General features: G+C 32.0%; 1 protein-coding gene across 5 annotated transcripts in view; it reads left to right on the top strand.

Moving 5' to 3' along the window:
- LOC127728591 (ankyrin-1-like) overlaps window positions 1-22,040 on the top strand; it is a 53,471-nt gene that overhangs the window by 18,863 nt on the left and 12,568 nt on the right. Inside the window, exons 1-8 of one of the 5 annotated variants that reach the window (XM_052236113.1) lie at window positions 1,017-1,088; window positions 8,755-8,806; window positions 11,289-11,325; window positions 12,356-12,546; window positions 17,427-17,578; window positions 18,241-18,386; window positions 18,653-18,740; window positions 19,280-19,433. In XM_052236113.1, coding sequence (XP_052092073.1) covers window positions 8,759-8,806; window positions 11,289-11,325; window positions 12,356-12,546; window positions 17,427-17,578; window positions 18,241-18,386; window positions 18,653-18,740; window positions 19,280-19,433 — 816 coding nt within the window. In that variant the 5' untranslated portion in view covers window positions 1,017-1,088; window positions 8,755-8,758. The other 4 variants (XM_052236115.1, XM_052236114.1, XR_007994193.1 and 1 more) reach the window with 4 other exon arrangements.

The following is a 22,040-nucleotide window of genomic DNA, read 5'->3' as shown; positions in this document are numbered from 1 at the left end:
AATATCAGTTGTTATTTAATGTTATTTATAGTTTGCATTTTTGAAGCATTTTTAAGCGAGTTTTGTGACCAAGGTTTGTAAACATACGTGCGTTTATTATTCAGTAAGTTCAGTTCGAGTTCAAATTCGAATTCTTTAATTAATATTGATGACTTAACATGCATACAACGTGTATAATATATTTTTGTATACAAACTGTGTACATAACTCAGAATATTTTTGATATCATATATCGGCTTCTCTAATTTATTATTAAAAACGCACAACGTCCGCAATCAACTGTCGGTGGTTAAGAATGTACGATAAGTTTGGATTTTTAAATTGTTGATATCATCAATATTAAATTTATCAAATGATTATTGTCAGTTTTTGCATGCCCAATTATCACATAAAAAATGAATCGCGTTCAATAACTCTATTCTAGTTTCTGTTGATTTAATAATATATTTTTGGACTTTACTAATATTAATGTACATTGTAAAGTCATATTCTAATGAAATTGTGTTAAAACATACATTCAAATCAATTATTTTGTATTTTCAAAACGTAAACAAACACAGTTTTTCCCATCATCCTTCTACAATAGTAATACTCGCATATGACAGTGAAAATGAACTATCTGGATTCGCACTTTATATACACTGCACATTAGTGTAATTAATTCCTATAGTTTTATATCCAGAGTCTTCTAGAATGTTTATAAATGCATTAAAGATTCGTCCTGTCGCTTTATTTACAAATTAAATCAATGAAGATCTTCCAAATAATAAAATGATCGGAGGTACACATTTTTGGACGATTTTTTCCCGTTTAACATAATGCTTCTTTGAAGATTAGTTCCCTTAGCTTTGCAACTTTCGAGAATTCTTGGAAGGTATGGCAACCTTGCCATTTGAGTAGTTTACCTCTTTTTTTCTATATAATTTCCATATCTGTAGTTTGTTTTTAAGAAAATTGTTTTCACGAAAAGTTTGATCAAATGCACCCGACCCTCACAGTGACATTTTGGAGTATCACGTGCAGTAATTTGTCAAACACACCTTTCTTGTGTTTCAAATGCATTGACCTTGTACATACTGTTTTTCCAGGTATAACTATGTTTATAAGATAAATCCGGGACAAAAAGAATAGTACATCATTGTTATCACGTAAAGGGCTATAATTAGTGATTTATTTACAAACTTCCCTTTATACATACCTTTGTCGATGTCATTGTTGTTTGGTTGAGATTGATAATATTATTTGACAAGATCATTTATAGGACGCAGTTTTCAACTTTCAAAGAATAGTGTTAAAATTCAGTCTTGATTTGGAAAATAACAAATAGAAAATATGAAGTGATGAATATGGCGACAAACAAAGGTTGGTATACTATGTAGCGTTTGAAAAACGTTTTATACTTAATAATAACTTTAGCTAGGTCCCTCGATTATTGTGAAGAAAGTTAATAAGCATATTCATTTTACGTTTGTTTTGACATTCGATAGTTCCGAAATTTCGGTACAATTCGGACGGAAAACAAGTTGTTCTATTCATGGTTTTGTTGTAGCTCGTATGTATATATTTATTTATTTATCATGCCAGTCAAGACTATTCAGTCTGGTATTATCGCCTGGGTTCAGCTTCATTTGAAATACCATACTGCTATCTAACTATCCACTGACACGGTAAAGACTGAAAACATGCCGAACCTTCTGGGCTAGACAACTTGTATATATATTCTAGTTAATTATATTTTATTTATATAATATATTTGAATATAATTCTAAACCAAATGACAGCCAGACTTGGACATTTATTTTTTATTTTAGTGAATGTTATTTATTGTATTAATTTGAATCATTGATGTTATTGTCACGTCATTTGGGGACCTTAATCTGTAAATTGGAATAAAATATGCTTTCTTCTCATTCTAGAATTTATTATACCTTTGTTTTCTAAATCACAGCCCATTCATTGAAGGGGTTGGGTTGGGGGTGAGTCGGGGACATCGGTCTCTTGAAACACGCATCTTTTCCGAGATTACTAAAATAACAAACTATTTTCTATAACAAAATACTTCATACAGATTACAGGAACATCAATCAGAACATGCATGAAATATTTGCCACTGGACGTTAAGCAACTCTCAGATATGGCACAAGATGTGGAGTATACATACATTTATTAAAGATTTTTTTAATTTTCAATAAAGTGTTCAAAAGAGAAGACTTTGACAAGACAAAAAAATATAAATTATTTAAAGTATAATATTTTAAAATAGCTAATGATTTTACACGCATCATGCAAGAGTGGTTTATATCAGATTAAGGTTCATCAAAAGGAATTGACAAATATGGCCGTGCTTACACCACAAAATCTATACTATTGAGTACAGACAAATCGGTGCATCTAGGAAAGTTTTAAGGCGCATGGCTACACCTAGACACTGACGAAACATGGAAGGGGCTAAACTATGTCTTGTCCCCCCTTTTTGACCAAGAAAAATATTAAATATAAAAAATGACTAAATTCTGGACTATTATTCTACACACTTCCACACAATCTTATCAAACATATTAAGTTCTCTTTATTAATTAAATGGTCTTTTGAAAAATCATCTGATTGCAGATTTATTTGCTGCAACTCACATTAAGCCTTTTGCATTATAGTTTATTTCAAACCAATAGCACTACAGGTATATCAGAAATATGTACAATGTAAATTATAAGAAAGCAATGTTAACTACAACTATTTACATTCGGAGGCAAGACTCCAAAGTAATAATAATTCAAAGGATTGTCTTGAAAATTTTATATCTGTGGCGTATTTTAAATATTTTTCCCAAATTGGACTATTTCTTTACATTCAAATTCATAATTGTTGGCAATACCTGAACTAATTAAAAAAATAGATGCTTTGTAATATACAATTTACTTATTTATGAACATTTTGAAATAAAATAAAATTCATCCTCAATTTCGCAATGGTTACATAAAATACATGATCTTTCTTGTCTTGCTCTTTCTATGAATCTACCATATTCAATATTTATAGCTTGTGTGAACAAAGTCTATACTTAGTTAAAATATACCGTAGAGATAAGCCTTTATCTTTTTGTTTTTATATATTGGGCTGTTAAACTACTATCCTGGGTTAGGGTGAGGATTAAGAGCTCACAAACATTTTTAATCTGCCACAAACTTTATGTGCCTGTTCCAAGTCAGTAGCCTGTAATTCAGTGGTTGTCGTTAGTTCATGTCTTATTTGTTTTTTTTTCGTAAATTGAATTGTTATAAATTAAACCGTTAGTTTTCTCGTTTGAATTGTTTGATATTTTTTATATCGGGTCCTTTTATAGCTGACTATACGGTATGGGGTTTCTCATAGTTGAAGGCCGCATGGTGATCTAAATTTCCTTACACCCACGTACTCTTGTGGATAGTTGTATCAATTTCAATTATACCACTTTTCCACTGTGTATCATGCATCGCCACCGGAAATTGAGAACCATCGGGGAGGAGAGCGAGGACAGAATATTAAACCAATTAAGATTTTCTTTCATTTAAACCATGTCTAGGCCGTCTTAAACTTGCAGTGAGGTGAGAGTTTTTTTTCTGCTCCGTGTTGAAGGCCTCACTGTGACTTTGAGATGAAGAACAGCAATAAAAGCGCTGTTCCTTTGCTTATTGTGTGTTTTTTTACTGTGCATGTACTGATTTTGTGTCATGGATGTATACCCCATATCCTTTACTTTTCTACTATGGATATGATGAGGTTAACGCTTATGAAATGATTTCCTTATATACTAGTATGCTATTTCATATTTCATGCCAAAAAGTACAAAACTATGACCAGACTTTTTATGTTTTACTAAAACAATTGTGCACCTAGTACCTGAAAATTTCGAGGTCGACTGTCTTCCGTAGCCACGCAGGCCAGATATTCAACTTGTTCACTCTTTTTCCAGATAAATTTTAAGATTATATAACTGTATGACTTAATATTCCCTGAAATTATTTAACAAAAAGTGTTTTCGAAAGAAAACTTGTGAAATAGACCCAGACTAAGAGTAATATGACAACTTGCTCGACTTGACAGATTAAAAAGTACGGCAACTTGCTCGACTTGACAAATTTACAGTACGGCAACTTTTTCCACATGTACAACATGGTATACTGATAAAGATGAAGGCGTTAATTGGGATAAGCACATAACAAATTTAAATTAGTACATTATCATGTGTAAGCAGCATGAAATTTGAAAAAATATAATACTATAAAGTTATATATATAACAGAAGAGAACACAATATGCATTATGAAAACTTTTTTTTTTATGAAAAAGACTATATCAAAACTTGTAGTAATAAATGCAGTTTGTTGATATTTGTCCATGTATTATAATATCTTGAAAAGTATTCAAATATACTGTCTATATGCTAGACAAACCATACTAAAATGATAGTTATTCTCTATACATTGCATAGACAAAAACATCAATCCGTACACATCAAAAAGTTAGTGTAAATACGTTATAGATAGTTTGAGAAAACCATGACCTAAAGGCAAATATAAGTACATGATATCTACAGGATGTAGGACCATAAGTTTTAATAAATGAATAGCAACAGACACATTTGTTTATGTTTTAATTTATCAAAAACAATATAAATTTTTGTACCGATAAAAACAATATCTATGGATCTTAGTTCGGTGTTAAATTGATATAAGAATACAAGTAAGTTTATTTCAAAGGATCAATGAGATTACATGGATCGTATCTTAATTTACGGGCTTTATAAACAATATAAAATAAGAAGCACTGGCATGATTGACAATGAGACAAGAGTTATTCAACAGAGTCCAAATGAGATGGATTTTAGCAACTATATGTACCCATACGTTCTTCAACCATGAGAAAACCCATACGTTAAGGTCAGCTATAAAAAAGCCACGACATGACAAAATTATGAAAAATTGATGGAAATAGCAACCAAAGGACAACCACCGAATTACAGGCTCCTTACTTAGGACATTACCGAATACAATCGGATGTGATATCCCGTTTTTAATTAGAATTCTATGGGAACAGCCAAACTTTAAATCAAATCTTTGTACTTATGAATGAATTCAGTAAAAGATTTCAGTAATTTATGCAAAGTAAATCCCCGAGTTAAAACTTTACCAGTTATACATAGATTACACTCATTGAAATATATAACATCCTGACTGAGACGCGCATAGCGGACGTGGTGCAAAATATACACACCATAAGAAGGGACCAAAGGAACATCACCTTCCAAAAAGGAAAATTAACAATAGGGAACGAAAAAAATCTTCTCTTTTATTTGATTTTCCCATGTGAAACTGAAATATCAAATCTTAGAATGCAAATTATTGCTGTTTACTAGTATATAAGTTTAATTCAAAATAAGATCCGTTGGGTAAATTTCCGCAGCAGAATATAGAGAATTCTTGTTTATTAAAAAGATATCATCAATGAAACAGTAAGTGTTCCTTAATTTTTTCAATTAAATGCAATTTAGACGGACTTTTACTCAGTTTGGTCTGAAAATTGATTCATAATAATACAGGGACAAGTCTGCTATTAAAATGGTGCAATTGGTGCCCATAGGAATACCTACAACCTGTCGATTATTTTTATAGACAAAAAATCAAGGAGAACATTTACAGCTCGTCACATTTCTAATATATTTAACATATTTATTCTTTTTTTTATTACAAACGAAGGCTTTTAATGAGTTGCAGCAAACGAATATGCAATTAGATATTTCAAAAGACCATTTGTTTAAAAACAAATAAGGAAACTTCTGTTTAATATTAAAGATTGTGTGGATGTAATGCAGAATGTATAAAAAAGTCATAAATGTTGTCAATCGAAATGAAAGGACCATCAACAGTTATTTATGTAAAACATCCAAAGTGTTTTTTGCACTGCATTTATACATAATTAGTTCCATTAAATTCATATACCTTATTACACAAGTTAATGTCAAGTTCTTTGTTTTAAATTTTGTAAGGTAAAAGCACTCGATGTATTCACATTAAATGTTTATATCAGAATAAGAACAGTTTTAATTTGAATTTGCTTAGTGGCAAACATTAAAAAGAGTATATCTTTGCTGCATACAGTGGCAAAACAGATGACGTGAGAATAATAGAAAAGTAACTCTTCTTATGAAAATGTCGACTGAAAATCAACAGTAAAACAATGCCGGTGACGATACTGATGAAAAGTTATATCTAAACAACAATCGTATATTTCAAAGAAAGTATTTGTTAAACTGTTTTATAAGAAATATACTGGCATGCAAATACATAATGTTTTATTTTCATTGATTATCAAAATATTTGCATTAGAAGCTGGTGAAACTGTTATTTGAATAATGTTAATCTTTGTGGCATATTGATAAAAAAGAATTAGAAAAAAATAAGTACATTCAAAATCTTATTATCTATAGCTCTTTCAAGTCAGTAATTTTCCGAGTGTTCCATCAGAGACATATAATACTATAATGCATTATGTGTTCCAGGTTCCACATAGTCCTTTGCATGTTACAATTTCCCAAAATATACCTATTTTCTAAATCCAAGATTTCGAGGACGTGAATATTGAACAGATATATCATGTTAAGGAGGGGTATTTGCGAAAAATACCAGTCGAGAGAATGTTAAATTTCGCGAGCCGTAAGGCGAGGGAAATTCATTCTCAAGACTGGTATTTTTTCGCAAATACCCCTCAAGAACATGCTATATCTGTTTAATTACACCGAATGTTAACGTACAAAACGCATTAATGATCGTGACATAAAATACATTGATGATCGTGACATAAAACGCATTGATGATCGTGACATTACAAGCGTCCAGTCGGATAGAGTATTTTTTGGCAAATACCACGGCAGAGAGGGTAAAAAAGGCATATCCTTTTTTGCATATACCCCGGCGCTGTTTAAAAATAAACGATATTCATTTGATGAAAGTAAATTGATGAAAAATACACTGGCTATCAACCAATCAAAACCCAGGATTCTTACATAAGGTGTAATTAAACGATTTAAAAAGTTGTGTCTATGCAGGTTAAAAAAAATAAGATAAATATTTTTACAAAGTAAGTTATCTGTTAAAAGATTTTTATTATTTCTTTAACAATATTAGGAATAGATCGTCTAGATTTTTGTGCATGTATTTGCGGTCTTCTCGATGAATTATCATTCAATGTTTACATCGGGATACGGTCCGTTTGAATTTGCTTTGCTTAGTAACTTAATTTCAAAAGTGTATATCAATCGATTCTGTTTGGTATTTTTTCCGAACTTCTATGATATAGCTGCATACATATACGGATAATTGGCGTGTTCCAGAGAAGTATATAGCCGGTAAAATATAAACTGAAGTTGGTACTCAGGAATTTATTCGCATGGTAACATTTTAACAAATTTACACAAAGTTCCTATAGCCTGCTGTACTCGTCGTTTGCTTTTTTAGTAGGGAAATAACATCATATGAAAATTTTGTTTTAATTTCAATTTATTCTTATTGTAACTATTTATCAGAACGCTTTCTTGTGAATTTATGATTAATAGCGTCCTTGCTGAAACAGGACATTCATTGAAAAGATCACGTTTTCAGTGTTTACAGAGGTTGTAATATTTTGAAACTAGATTTCCCACTGCACATCAGTCGATTTTTTAAGAATTTTTTCCTGAACCTTTCTGGACTATCTGCTTATATATTCGTAGAATTGACGTATTCCAATGGCACAATACAGCAAGTAGAACAAATAAATTTAGGCCGTTTCGTGTAAAATTCTCAAAGCTACTTGTCAAATTAATTTTACTAAAAACTCCTTTAGCTGGCTATTCTAATTATAATCGTTTACTAAGTTAAGAGGGAAACGATCACAGTATATGGTCATTCTGTATTTATTTAAATGTTTTCGTTTTTAGAATTAACCAGAACTTATTATCAAAAGCACCCTGAGATATTTCTCAGTGTTTGCGGGGGAGATGACTTTTTAATAGATTTTCTACTGTTTAAATAACATATCAAATGTGTTCTTTAAATTCATTTGAAGATGGAATTCATTTTCTGATTGAATGTCCAGCATTCGTACAACAACGACAAGTAATTTTAAATTCTGCTTTAAAAATATGTAATAATTTCAAAAAAATCTAAATACAGAAAACAGATTTATTTGGCTTCTTTCTTTTGAACATGACAAATTATGCAACACTTTTCCCTTGATTTGTTTTTTTTTTGTTATAAATGTTTTACAATAAGAAAAGTTAAATCCATATTATCATAAGCATTATGGTTATTGTTTTTTTTACTTGTGTCTATTTGTAATCATTATATGTAACATGCCCTTTATGTGCCAATAATTGGTTTAATAAAGTATTAGTATTCGTATTTTATTCGTATTCGTATTTTATTCGTATTCGTATTTTATTCGTATTCGTATCAAATGAAACACCTTCTCGACAAATTGTGTTGAAATTTGTCGTCGATAACTTGAGAGCTGTATATATAGAAGGCAGATTTTACCCAGTTCTTAAACAAAGGTTTTTTTGGATGGGACAATTGTGATTTTTTATTTTAGAAATATAACGATGATTTAGTAATTAAATTTCCATAAATTAAAGTGTCGCTTCTCTCAGCAAACTAGTATTATTTTTTCCTGTGTCAAAATTTCATATGAATTATATATTTTCTCAATTGGTATGTCCTGATAATAATACATTATATTTCAGCTAAATGGCAGACAAGTTCCTGATATTACTAATCTGTTACGCAGTACCGAATGTAAGTAGATATATATCTACATTCCGTGGCAAACTAACTCAGCATGTTGCGTTATATAATCATTTTGTTTCTGCTTTCCTTTTATTACTCTTGGCCCATCCTAAATTTCAAGTAAGTCAGCTAATCTGCGGGAACAACAGTATTTTCCAAAAACAAAGAAATGATAAATATATATATAACAAGTAAATAAAAAAGATAAGAATGATAGAAAGAGAAAGTTGCTTTTTATTACAATTGGTAGTGGACGCTTGTGCACGGTAAAATTACAACCTGAATGAGAGCAAAAAGGTTATATCATAAATGTATAAACACATGATGTCATCTATGGTTATATAGACATGAATATAACCATTGAGATTTGAATGGATCTGTCTACTGAACATTGTAATTCGTAGCATTAGAATAAGACATATATATATATATATGGTGGCCGGTTAAGGCCATTTCGCGTTTTCGACCTTCATATTCAGCTTTTAGGGCGAAAACGTGAAATCGGAAAGAAAAAATATTTCGCGTTTTCGACTTCGCGATTTCGATTTCGCGTTTTCACCCTATAGAATATGAAGAACGAAATGGGAAACGCGAAATGGCCCTAACCGGCCACCATACATATACATGTACTGGTGTTAATATGTCTTTTGATTGAGTTAAGCCATTTCGATTGATATTTTATAGTGTGTCTTTCTATGTTGTGATGTTACACTATTGTTTCAGATAAGGGTGAAGGTTTGGTACCCTTAATACGTTTAAACCCGCTGCAATTGTTTGCACCTGTCCTAAGTCAGGAATCTGATGTTCAGTAGTTGTCGTTTGTTGATGTGGTTCATAAGTGTTTCTCGTTTCTCGTTTTTTATATAGATTAGACCGTTGGTTTTCCCGTTTGAATGGTTTTACACTAGTAATGTTTGGGGCCCTTTATAGCTTGCATGCTGTTCGGTGTGAGCCAAGGCTACGTGTTGAAGACCGGAATTTGACCTATAATGGTTTACTTTTATAAATTTTGACTTGGATGGAGAGTTGTCTCATTGGCACTCATACCACATCTTCTTATATCTATGTAGTAAGTAATAATAACAAAGAACTAAAGAAAACAAACTTGTCGCCAATATTTTCTAGTCTAGACTGAGATATATATTGATATGTAACGTCACAGTACCCAAATTGCACCGAGTAGCAAAAATAGCATCAGAAATCTTTTCTTAGAGACTAAACAATTTGTAGTTTTATGATTTGACATTATGAAATTCTTTCAACATAGGTAAATACATTTAAATATACACAGAACGTTCACAGTATATACCAAAGATGAAGTATTTGCTGGAAAAAGTAAAATCTACGGAAACATCGCCATGCGACGTCCACTAAAAGTCATCTTTTATAAATAAGCAAATGAAATATGTTACAAGCATTCATTTCTTAAAAAATGAATAGCAAGCATGGACTAATGTCAAATTGTTCAAAAATTTGAAGAAATAAAACAAAACATCTGTTGTTCGATTTTTAAGGATGTGAATTTAAGCATGGATGCAATTTGGGTACTCTTCCTTACAGAATCATGGATCGTTTGGAGGTCGCTTCAAACCCATTTTTCTACGATTCAATATGGATTCAAAATTAAATTGGTGCAACTATATAGAAATAAGGATACATCTTCAAAATAAACACAGACTGGAAACTTTTTTCTGGATCATTAATAAACGAAGGTGAAAAAACTGTCAAAATAGGTGCAATTTGGGTACCCTCACGTTATATGTTACAATTCTAGGATTTTGAAAATAACTTGCATAAACATTTCTGTAGCATATGCATATTACCAATTACGAGATCCAAGAAATATGTTCCGATTTCTATCATGCACACAGTCAGAATCGCATTGACGACCATTTTAAATGTCATAATCATCTAAAACAGAGACAGACGATAACATGGGGCAATCAAAAACCATAATTTTAATAAAGGCAGACGAGTCCATGGCTAAAAAGAAAAGGAACGGGATTTTGTCTGGTATATTACTGTCATCTGTAACACAGATATTCCCTAAAGGTGAACCAAGTCATGATGACGTCCGTACAAAATTAGATGGAATGACTTCATTGCTACCATTTTAAACCCTTGGTTCAATAGCTTCACTGTAAGCAGCAACCTTTTATCAAGGAAATCATGATGGGAATCGAAAGCCGTGGAATATCGAATCAACCGATATATACTCTATATGCCGATATATACTCTATATGCCGATACGTCTTGAATGTTGTTACACAGAAATGGAAAAATTAATTTTAGGGACTCTATATTTGATTTGGCCTTCGAACTGTTTTAATTCGATCGCCACTGATGAGACAAAACGTTAGACAAGGGGGTGAGGTTGGTTCTTATAGGAATGCCGATTATCTGTTAAAAATACGTCTTACTCACGTAACAAGTATTTGTTCTATCCTTATGTCTTTCACATATCTATCAAGAATGTTTCTTTTACTTGCAGATTCTATGTAATTCTCTACATGATATGGTATTGAACGGTAAGATGATTTTTTTTCATTTACGTAATAGAGATTTACAGTATGCAGTATTTGAGTGGACGGCAGCAGATTTTGACTAAACATAGAACTTTAACTGATGAACAAAAACTACTATTGTTCGAGAGAAAAAGTGTTTGTTAGCTTAATTTGTTTATAGTTGATTTAGAATGTCGTTTTAAACATTGTCCTCTACAACACAATTTCAAAGGGATAACAATTTGTCAATTACTTACAGAAGAGCATTTATTTCACACAAGTTCATTTGCGAGAAAAACAGTGAGACTGGAACGATAGAAAAATAAATATTCTATTCATGAAGCTGAATTTCAATACTTTATCTATTTACTTTTTAAAATGCACTCAGGCGTAAACAATCACATGTACCTATTATGACCTTTAAAAATCAATCCATTGTATTATTTCCAGTCATTCTTGGAACAAATTTTATGGAGCTTTATATTCCAGGAATTTATTTTATGAAGAAGGAATAAATATCATGTAATTTTAGTTCTCATGAACTTTTGTAATATACTATTTTGTTCCATGTGGAACATTATGCGGTTACAAACAATTGTAAGATCCTCATTTGTAGTCAACGTAGTCCATCACATTTTTGCCAGGTAAAAATAAAAACATGATTAATCTAATTTCTTTTTATTTTGCTTATCCAACAAACACTGATTGTTGAATTCTATAATATTGATAAAATATTACATGAACGTGCATTTTAAAACACCGTGATATTTCTATTAGTGACAAAAGAAGTCCGATTAATAAAAACAAAAAAACAAAAAAACAACCGGACAAACTATGGTAAAAGCAAATCATATAAGAGCTATTTTTTTATCCTGAATAAGAAAAAAAAATTGTAATCATAGACTTATAAAAGAAAGTTGTAGCAGAGAAATACTTTCTTCTGCCGAGAGTAAGTCCACACGCACAATTTGCAGTTGTTAGACTTGATTGGGGATATAGAAAAAGAACACTATGTTCACAATGAGACTCGCAGTTCTACATCTTTTTTCCCTAGTTTATACTACATGCGCACCAGATACAAACGGAACAGCACACATATCGGTAGTATCAGATAGAACTGTAGACGTTCTAATAGACTGCAGAAATCACGAGGTGTACAATGTGTCTCAAACAGGACCACCAGAATATTACAATACAACAGTGCAATACCCAGAAAACATCACTGCCCCAGGTTGCGTGTTTACAGTAAGTATAATTTAAATATTGAATTATACCCATGATTGGACCATGGTGAAATATACTAATGTTACTGTGTCCCTGTATCTAGTTATGAACTCTGCAGTCGCATTTTTCACAATTATGTCCAAATTATGTCCATCACTGTAAATATCTTTTAACGTAGGTAAAAAGCTTGATCAGAAGATGATGAAACTCAGAGCTAGCCTGATATAGTCACTGAATGTTATACATTATTTCTGTGTATACTTAGCTTCTCCGTATTTGGTACCAAAGTGGTCTCGGCATTATCTGTAAATACTTGACTTTTCCGTGTTAGGTACCAAACTGGTCTCGTCATTATCCTACTTCAAGTCCGGCGTCGCCGATTATCTTGTCTCACTGCATAAAACACTATAATACAAAAATGAAAATCTTGGTTCCAATTTAGAAATCATTAAGCAATATAAATTTATCGACTGGCTTCAAGGACTACAGATACTCTTCTAAAATGTTACTTGATAACACAATTGTTTTCAGATTAAATAGAGTATCTGTAATCCTTGAACCCAGTCAACGACTAGATATTAGCCGTATGCAGGTGATCAGATCAACACATAACCTCTCGATACCACTTTTAATAATTTATTTTGAGGTCATTTTGAAAATTTATCATTTCATACAACACAATTATATAAGTAAGTGTAAAAGGATAACAGATTAATCGTTTCTTGTAGCAGACCTGGGGTAATTAAAAATGTAATTGAAAGTAATGAATTACATTGCCTTTTTGCCATGTAATTATGAATTACTTTTTAATTACTTTGAATTACATTTAAATAATTACATGGATTTTTTTTTTTAAATTGACTTTTCTGATGCAACTTGTATTTTTTTTCCTTCATTTAGTATGCACCTGGTACTTTCATTTTTCTTTATACTTTTTAAACATTTATCATGATAAAAAATATAACATTCCTCAATATATTTTATTAATCATTATAGCATATATAATAATCTTCATTTGTATTTATTTCATAAATTTTTCACACGTTTACATAAAAAATCTAAAAATTAAAAACAATACCAAATTATTTACATACAATTATTATTTGTAAATATGTTGTTCTAACAATTAACAATAATCTTAGCCTAAGGGTTATTCCTTTCACTTGACTAATTATGAAGTACAGGTACAAGTTTGTCCCTTGATTAAAATGCCAAAAGGCAATGTTTTTTTCAACCATCATATTTATATGTTAAAATCTGTACAAATGGATATTATTTAAACACTTTCTATAAAATTTTGAATACAACAGTCAAAACACACAAGAATGGAGTCCAATATACTTGACAATTTTGACTTGTGATAAATACCTAAAAAATGCGATCATTTCTCTTCTGTAATGAATGAAAGCTTTAAAGTTACGTCAAAATTCACATGAGGTACATAAGAAAACCTTTAAAATATAAATTAACATTTTTAGTAGAAACTTGAAATTTAAAGAAATTAATCTGGATCTTTAAATATATATATATATATATATATATAAATCTTTTTAAATTGTTTTCCTCTAAAAATAAGAAATGCAATCAAATAATCAGCATTGAAAATCTAATGTTGATTTAATATTACAAATGACGTTAGAAATTTGAAAACTTTTTTTTAAACAAATCTTGTTCAAATGTTTTCGTTGTTAAAAAGTGAACGTACCAGTATATATGTTTATATAAGTTTCATTCTATTCTAGCCGTTGTTATTTTCATGATTTTATTCTAAATGATATAGTTCTTACATGTCTTTGGATAAAAGTAATTGAAATGTAATTAATTACATTGGCAATGTAATTGTAATGTAATTAACTACATTTGAAAATCAATGTACTTGTGATGTAATTAATTACATTTGAAAATCAATGTAATTGAAATGTAATTATTTACTTTGGCATGTAATTCACCCCAGGTCTGTCTTGTAGGAAGGTTCGTGTATGTTAAACCCGAACCAGATACGTATCCATTTAGTAAAAAAGTAGATGAAAAGACATTTGTAATCAACCAAAATATAGTTTTACGCGGAATTTCTTTTGTTTTCTGCAAAATACCCATTTTCACATATCATATACCCAAGTACTTGTTGACTGGATTGCCGACCCCCTTTTTCTGTTTGGTTAAAAGTTTTTCACATTTTCCAAAAAGTCGGAGGGTAATGCAGTGGAAAAACACTTGTGGTCAAATTTTACGAGTGTCAATTTCTAGATACTAGTATTTTATAATCCGTTAAAACAAACAACATCTTGTATTTCAGTTTCACGCGGAAACTCTATACAAAAGAAAGACGATTTTTTATTTGCTATGGTTAATCTTTTTTTGGAACGGTGATGTTCCTTTCGTCACTTCTTACACTGTGTATATTTTCGAACTCGTTTGCCATGCCCGTGTCTGTAGTGACGTTTTAATCATATTTCAATAATCTATTCATATTATGGTAAATTAATAAGTCGGCGATTTCGTTACTACAAATAAGTTAAAACCATTACTAAATTCATTCACGCTAATATTTGGTTCGGAAGTTATGCTGCTCATGTCAAAACTTTATTAAAAACGGGAAATCATACCCTGATTTTACGGTGGTGTGGTTTATAATGCCCGTATTCTTAGTTACGATCACTTCCGAAGCACCTGAGATCACCCCGGTTTTTGGTGGGGTTGGTGTTGCTCCCTCTTTAGTTTTTTATACTTTGTTTTGTAGACTTGGTTTTCATTTTGTCTTTATTTGGTTTTTGCCATGGCATTGTCAGTTCGTTTTCGACTAATGACTATCCCTTTGGAATCGTCCGCCTCATTTTTTGATCGATCATTTGAATAAACTTATTCTTCAAATGTTTTCAAGTTAACAATGTAGTAAGATCTTTGAGTATTGTCTTTATCGATACCAACTGATACTTTATTAAAATAAAACATATCTGATTATATGTTTTGCTATATAATTATGAACACTCATGATTCTACTTTCTGTCGATTCTTGTATTTTGGCATTGCACAAGGTCATACATTTTTCAATGGTTCTACATCCTCTAGATTCTCATATTTTGACATTACACAAGGTCATACTTTTCTCAGACAGTTTATTAGAAGCAACACTAGTTAACAGATGTTAAAATCTCATAAATTCATTAAGAAAATACAACTCACGGTAAAAAAACAAATTGCGGGAATCATACGAACTCCAAAAAGGAGCCAGACTGGGTGCGTCGACATGCTAAGCATGCTTCACCTCCCAAGCAAATTCTCATGCAGTCAAAATGCCACAATCTGGAATAGGAAATAATTGGTAAATTTACAGATCAGGCAACTATTGTGGTGTCTAAAGATCTAAGACCGCGAACTTTTGAAACATGTCTCTAGTGAGTTGAGAAACAGACATATCGTATCGGTCAGCCACTTCAAGTTGGTGCAGTAAAACTTATATAGTGTGGATTTCAGTCGTTTTTGTCGAGCCTGCGACTTTTGTCGCAGAAAGCTCGACATAGGGATAGCGATCCGGCGGCGGCGGCTACGGCGGCGGCGGCGGCGGCGGCGGCGTTAGCTTACTTCTTAAAAGCTTTATATTTTAGAAGATGGAAGACCTGGATGCTTCATACTTTGTATATGGATGCCTCATGTTACGAAGTTTCCGTCAGTCACATGTCCAATGTCCTTGACCTCATTTTCATGGTTCAGTGACTACTTGAAAAAAAAGTTCAGATTTTTTGTAATGTTAAATTCTCTCTTATTATAAGTAATAGGATAACTATATTTGGTATGTGCGTACCTTGCAAGGTCCTCATGCCCGTCAGACAGTTTTCACTTGACCTCGACCTCATTTCATGGATCAGTGAACAAGGTTAAGTTTTCGTGGTCAAGTCCATATCTCAGATACTATAAGCAATAGGTCTAGTATATTCGGTGTATGGAAGGACTGTAAGGTGTACATGTCCAACTGGCAGGTGTCGTCTGACCTTGACCTCATTTTCATGGTTCAGTGGTTATAGTTAAGTTTTTGTGTTTTGGTCTGTTTTTCTTATACTGTATGCAATAGGTCTACTATATTTGGTGTATGGAATGATTGTAAGGTGTACATGTCTAGCTGGCAGGTGTCATCTGACCTTGACCTCATTTTCATGGTTCAGTGGTCAAAGTTAAGTTTTTGAGTTTTGGTCTTTTTTTCTAATACTGCATGCAATAGGTCAGCTATATTTGGCGTATGGAATGATTGTAAGGTGTACATGTCTAGCTGGCAGGTGTCATCTTACCTTGACCTCATTTTCATGGTTCAGTGGTCAAAGTTAAGTTTTTGAGTTTTGGTCTTTTTTTCTAATACTATATGCAATAGTTCAACTATATTTGGTGTATGGAAATATTTTATGATCTATATGTCAGTCACGCAGGTTTTATTTGACCTTGACCTCATTTTCAAGGTTCATTGCTCAGTGTTAAGTTTTTGTGTTTTCGTCTGTTTTTCTTAAACTATAAGCAATAGGTCAACTATATTTGTTGTATGGAAGAATTGTTAGCTGTACATGCCTGCCTAGCATGGTTCATCTGACCTTGACCTCATTTTCATGGTTCATTGGTCAATGTTTAGTTTACTTGGTTAATGTTAAGTTTATGTGACAGTTGTAATAAAGCTTTATATTTAGGACTATCAACATAATATCAATGATTAGTAAAGAAGGCGAGACATTTCAGCGTGTGCACTCTTGTTTTTCTTTGGTATGAAGTTTTATGATTTTTGATTTACAGAAACCAACAATCTTTATATTTTTTTATTTTAAGAAAAAATAATAAATAACAATATTGTGTTCAAACAACCAAGATCAAATCGTATGGTAGTTGCTTTTTAATCATATATCATATTTTTTTTTTGTTAGAAAAAGGCCAACTCCAATGCTTACCATGTCACCCTCGAGATATCATCCATCGACGAATCCGGAATTCAACGTATTGTTGACAAATACATTGTAACGTGTACATATGATTCTCACAACGACAGTGTGTCGTCAGTCATAACAGTAACCAGATCGTATGTATATCTTATTTATTTACATGTATATAATATATGTAAACTATTCTATTTTATTCTTTAATCAGCCAACTATTGTACATATAACAGGTACAGAAATACATTTTTGCTTCATTTGTACAGTACTCATACAAATAAAGTCTCCTGTTACTCCGCTTCCATATTGAGCAAACGGTTATGTGAATATTTCTTTTTGTGTATTCGTTTATTTTTGGGTCCTCTTCTCGGTCCGCGTTTAAACTGTCGATTTCTTTGAAAAATCAGAGACAACTATCTGGATTTAAACAAACTTTGAAGTTCCTGGTGTAAATTGCAGGATGAAAACAATATATGAACATTTTCGGAAATATACAATTTCTTTGTGCTTGCTACGAAACAGGAGAAAAGCTCGGCGAGCCTGTCCTCGCTTTTCGTCCTGTCAGTTATTAAGCTCGTACAAATAAAACTTATATTTTCCGACAATGTGCATATATTGTATATGTCTATGGTAAAATTAGTTTTTGTGTTTTTCTATGTTTTTTGAAATTCTGTATGTAAATACATAACCACTTATAACAAATCTTATGTATGGATGGACGAATGACAGGATAGATGTGACTGACTGTGTAGAATTGGAATGCATACTAAAGTAGTTGCTTGATTGCGTTTTATGTACCATTTAGTTTGATTCCAACGAAACAGTTACAGACGCATCTTGGACATACTGCAAACTCAGCATTTTCTATGGAAGTTCAGGATGTCTTGGGACGCACAATTACCGGAAATATAGGTTTCAGAACAAAAATACGACTGGTGATAACAATGTCTGGTAAGTGATCATTTCATTTATGTTTTCAGTAGCATAGTAGAATTGCAGAAGTCTAATGTTTCGGTGATCAATAAAAAGATACACTTATCTTAAAAAATGAATATGAAATGGTTGTGATATTTTACTTCTTCCGTGACAAATGTAACTTTGATAAAGTAAAAGAGCGCGAGGATTTATGTGATTCATCCTTGCTTGATGATACCATGAACTGTGCCAATAGAATAATTGGACAAGTTAATATTATTGTCATTTACTTGTTACTGTAGGTGCAGCCACAGAGAAAGGTTTTAAAGTTGTCCATTGCGACGGAGTTGCAGAAGGCTCAAGTCATAAATACTCCTTTTTGCGATCGGGGTAAGTAGCATATTTATAACATCCAACAAGGAGGTAGGGTTAATTTCTCCTGATTTTTGTTTCGCCCACGGCGTCACTGATGTCCGAAAAATGGTGAATCTATATATATTTTTGTTTATTAAGAGGCTGGATACTATACTTGGAGTGACTTTGAGTGATTTTGCAACAATTTGTTTATAGTCCATTAAATAAACTTGTTTTTCAGTGCTAAACATTGAATGCAGTTAATGACAATTTTGATAAATAATGCAAATGTCTATTTTTGTATGTACATTTTTGTGGGTAAGGACATCTTGCACCTTTATGAGTCAAACTGTATATTTGAGACAATATGTAGTTTTTATTTTTCGATATAATTTTAGTCTTGGTTAAGAACGTCCTTCGCATTCATTTTTTTTATTAACTCGTTTTCATGCTGACTTACTTTTCATTGAAGAAAACAAGTTGTGTTTACACTTGAGACTGTAAAAAGGTATTAACCCAATCAAAGTAGCCACAATTATAAAAAAGCTTTATATTGAATTAAATGTTTGGTACAGATGTGGTGATGGTTATGTTTTGAAGAGTGAAGAAGGTTTTGTAACAGACGGTCTGGTTGCAAGAAGTCCATACTTCAAGTCTTTCATGTTGTATAGTAGTAGTTCTATATCCTTCCAGTGTACATTTAACACATGTGATGAAAGGTGTGACGGGGTAAGTACTGTAACGATTCTCATGTATAGTAGTATTTCTGTAATCCTTCCAGTGTACAATTAGCACTTGTGATGAAAGGTGTGACGGGGTAAGTAATGGTAATGATATTCATGTATAGTAGTAGTTCTGTATCCTTCCAGTGTACATTTAACACATGTGATGAAAGGTGTGACGGGGTAAGTACTGTAACGATTCTCATGTATAGTAGTATTTCTGTAATCCTTCCAGTGTACAATTAACACTTGTGATGAAAGGTGTGCCAGGGTAAGTAATGAAACGATATTCATGTATAGTAGTAGTTCTGTAATCCTTCCAGTGTACATTTAACACGTGATGAAAGGTGTGACGGGGTAGGTAATGTAACGATATTCATGTATAGTAGTAGTTCTTTATCCTTTCAGTGTTAAACACTATGGTGTCGACAACAAAACATTGAAATGGATAGAAGACTTTCTCACACTTCGCACACAAACGGTATTACTGGAAGGCACAAAATCTGAACAAATACATGTCACATCAGGAGTACCGCAAGGAACGGTACTAGGTCCCATCCTATTCCTGGTGTACATAAACGACCTGAATGAATATATTAAACATGGCACTCTTAGACTTTTCGCAGATGACAGCATTATTTACAAAACCATAAAAAATAAACATGACTCAGAAAAATTACAAGAAGACCTAACAGCAGCAGCAAAGTGGGAAGAGGACTGGCTCATGTCCTTCCATCCGGACAAGTGTTCAGTCCTCCAAGTAACAACAAAGAAAACCCCTCTCCCATATGATTACATCTTACATGGGCACACTTTGCACCAAGAAACATCTACTAAATATCTTGGCTTAACAATACAAACTGATTTAAAATTTAACAAACATATAAATAACATCACAGCAAATGCAACTAAACAACTTAATTTTATCAAAAGAAACCTTAAAGTCAGCTCACAGTCAGTTAAAGAAAAGGCCTATATCTCACTTGTGAGACCAAAGCTAGAGTATGGTAGCTGCATCTGGGACCCACATACAAAATCACAAAAATCACAAATAGAAATGGTCCAAAGACGTGCAGCCAGGTATACATGCAATCGATAACATAACACCAGCTCTGTGACAAACATGCTTAACCATCTCAACTGGCCAACACTTGAACTTAGAAGAATAAGAACAAGACTTATATTTCTCTTCAAAATCATACACCACCAAGTAGCAATATACCCCACGAACTTGTTAATACCATCAGACAGTCGCACAAGACAATACACTCATAGTCACTCATTCAGGCACATACAGGCAAAAAAAGACTCATATAAATTTTCATTATATCCATGGACAATCATCCAATGGAACCTTTTACCAGTTACTGCTGTCCAATGCACCACAGTTGAAGCCTTCAGAGAACAGATTCCTACATCTGTTCTCAACCAATACTACACCATGTAATTGTAACACCTTGTAAATAGTTTTATCTTATATGTACAGTGAAAATCAAAAACAAGTTATTATTTCTTTATTTAAAATTTGATGTAAATATATATTTGTAAATTCTACCCACGCATGCACGGCACATAGTCATCAATATTATGATGGAGTGCGGAAACTGAAAGAAGAAGAAGTGTACATTTAAAGGGAAAATTCGCGATTTTTCACTTATCATCTTATTATTTTCATAATACCATAAAAAACATATTCACCAAGTTTTATTTGGATATGAAAACTAATAAAGAAGAAAATTGGGAATTATTAATTTTATCTATTCGAACTTCCTGACTTCTGTGACGTAGTTTAAGTCTTTTTGCATGCCGGGAGTTGAATTAATCTCATTTAAGTCTTGTTCGTTAACCATCTAATAACGCGATTTAAAGCGCATCGACGATTTTTGGTGTAGCTATTAACCAACTAAAAATAAAGAAAGTAAAGTGATAGCCGTGCAACTTTTAAAATTAAATTGTAGGATTTATGTTTTAAGGATTTTTGATACGAATTTTAGTAATAAAAGTAAATCATACAATAGAAAATTTTTATGATTTTTTTCCGACAAATACCTTAAACAAACATATGAAACTGACATGATTGATAGTGTATTAAAAATACATGTTTGTATTCTGACCTTTTTGCTTCAGTCTAGCAAACATTTCCTGCTTGTACTGTGTAAATACTATGTGTATTGTTCTGTGACACTTAGTGAATGTTGAATGCGTGGTTAAACTCAAGGTAATTAAAAGATTAGCATTCTGGAATTCTAATCTTTTGATCTTCACTCAGTGAATTTTAGCCGTCACGGTTCACCGTTCCAGGTGTGAACAACATTTCGTATGAATGATAAACGGGAGTGATAGTTTTAGACACAGAAAATATAAAAAAGAATTAAAATTAATTTAGGGGAGTAATAAGGTGGCACAATAACTGGATAGCCGTCGTATATTTTTATATTTTGCGTAAGCTCAGTTGTAAATGAATTATGACCGCTGACTATTTTTGTAACCATGAAATACTGAATTAATTTAATTGAATAAATTTTTAAATAATAATAGCCCTCTAAACACGAGTGTATGAACTAAAAATTGTACTATTTCAAATTAGAATCGGTAACCTTGAATATTTGAAATA

Source organism: Mytilus californianus, unplaced genomic scaffold, assembly GCF_021869535.1.
Source record: "Mytilus californianus isolate M0D057914Y unplaced genomic scaffold, xbMytCali1.0.p SCAF_2, whole genome shotgun sequence".
Classification (NCBI taxonomy): Eukaryota; Metazoa; Mollusca; class Bivalvia; order Mytilida; family Mytilidae; genus Mytilus; species Mytilus californianus.
Note: the sequence above shows the minus strand (reverse complement) of the source record. Positions and strands in the feature narration are given on the sequence as shown.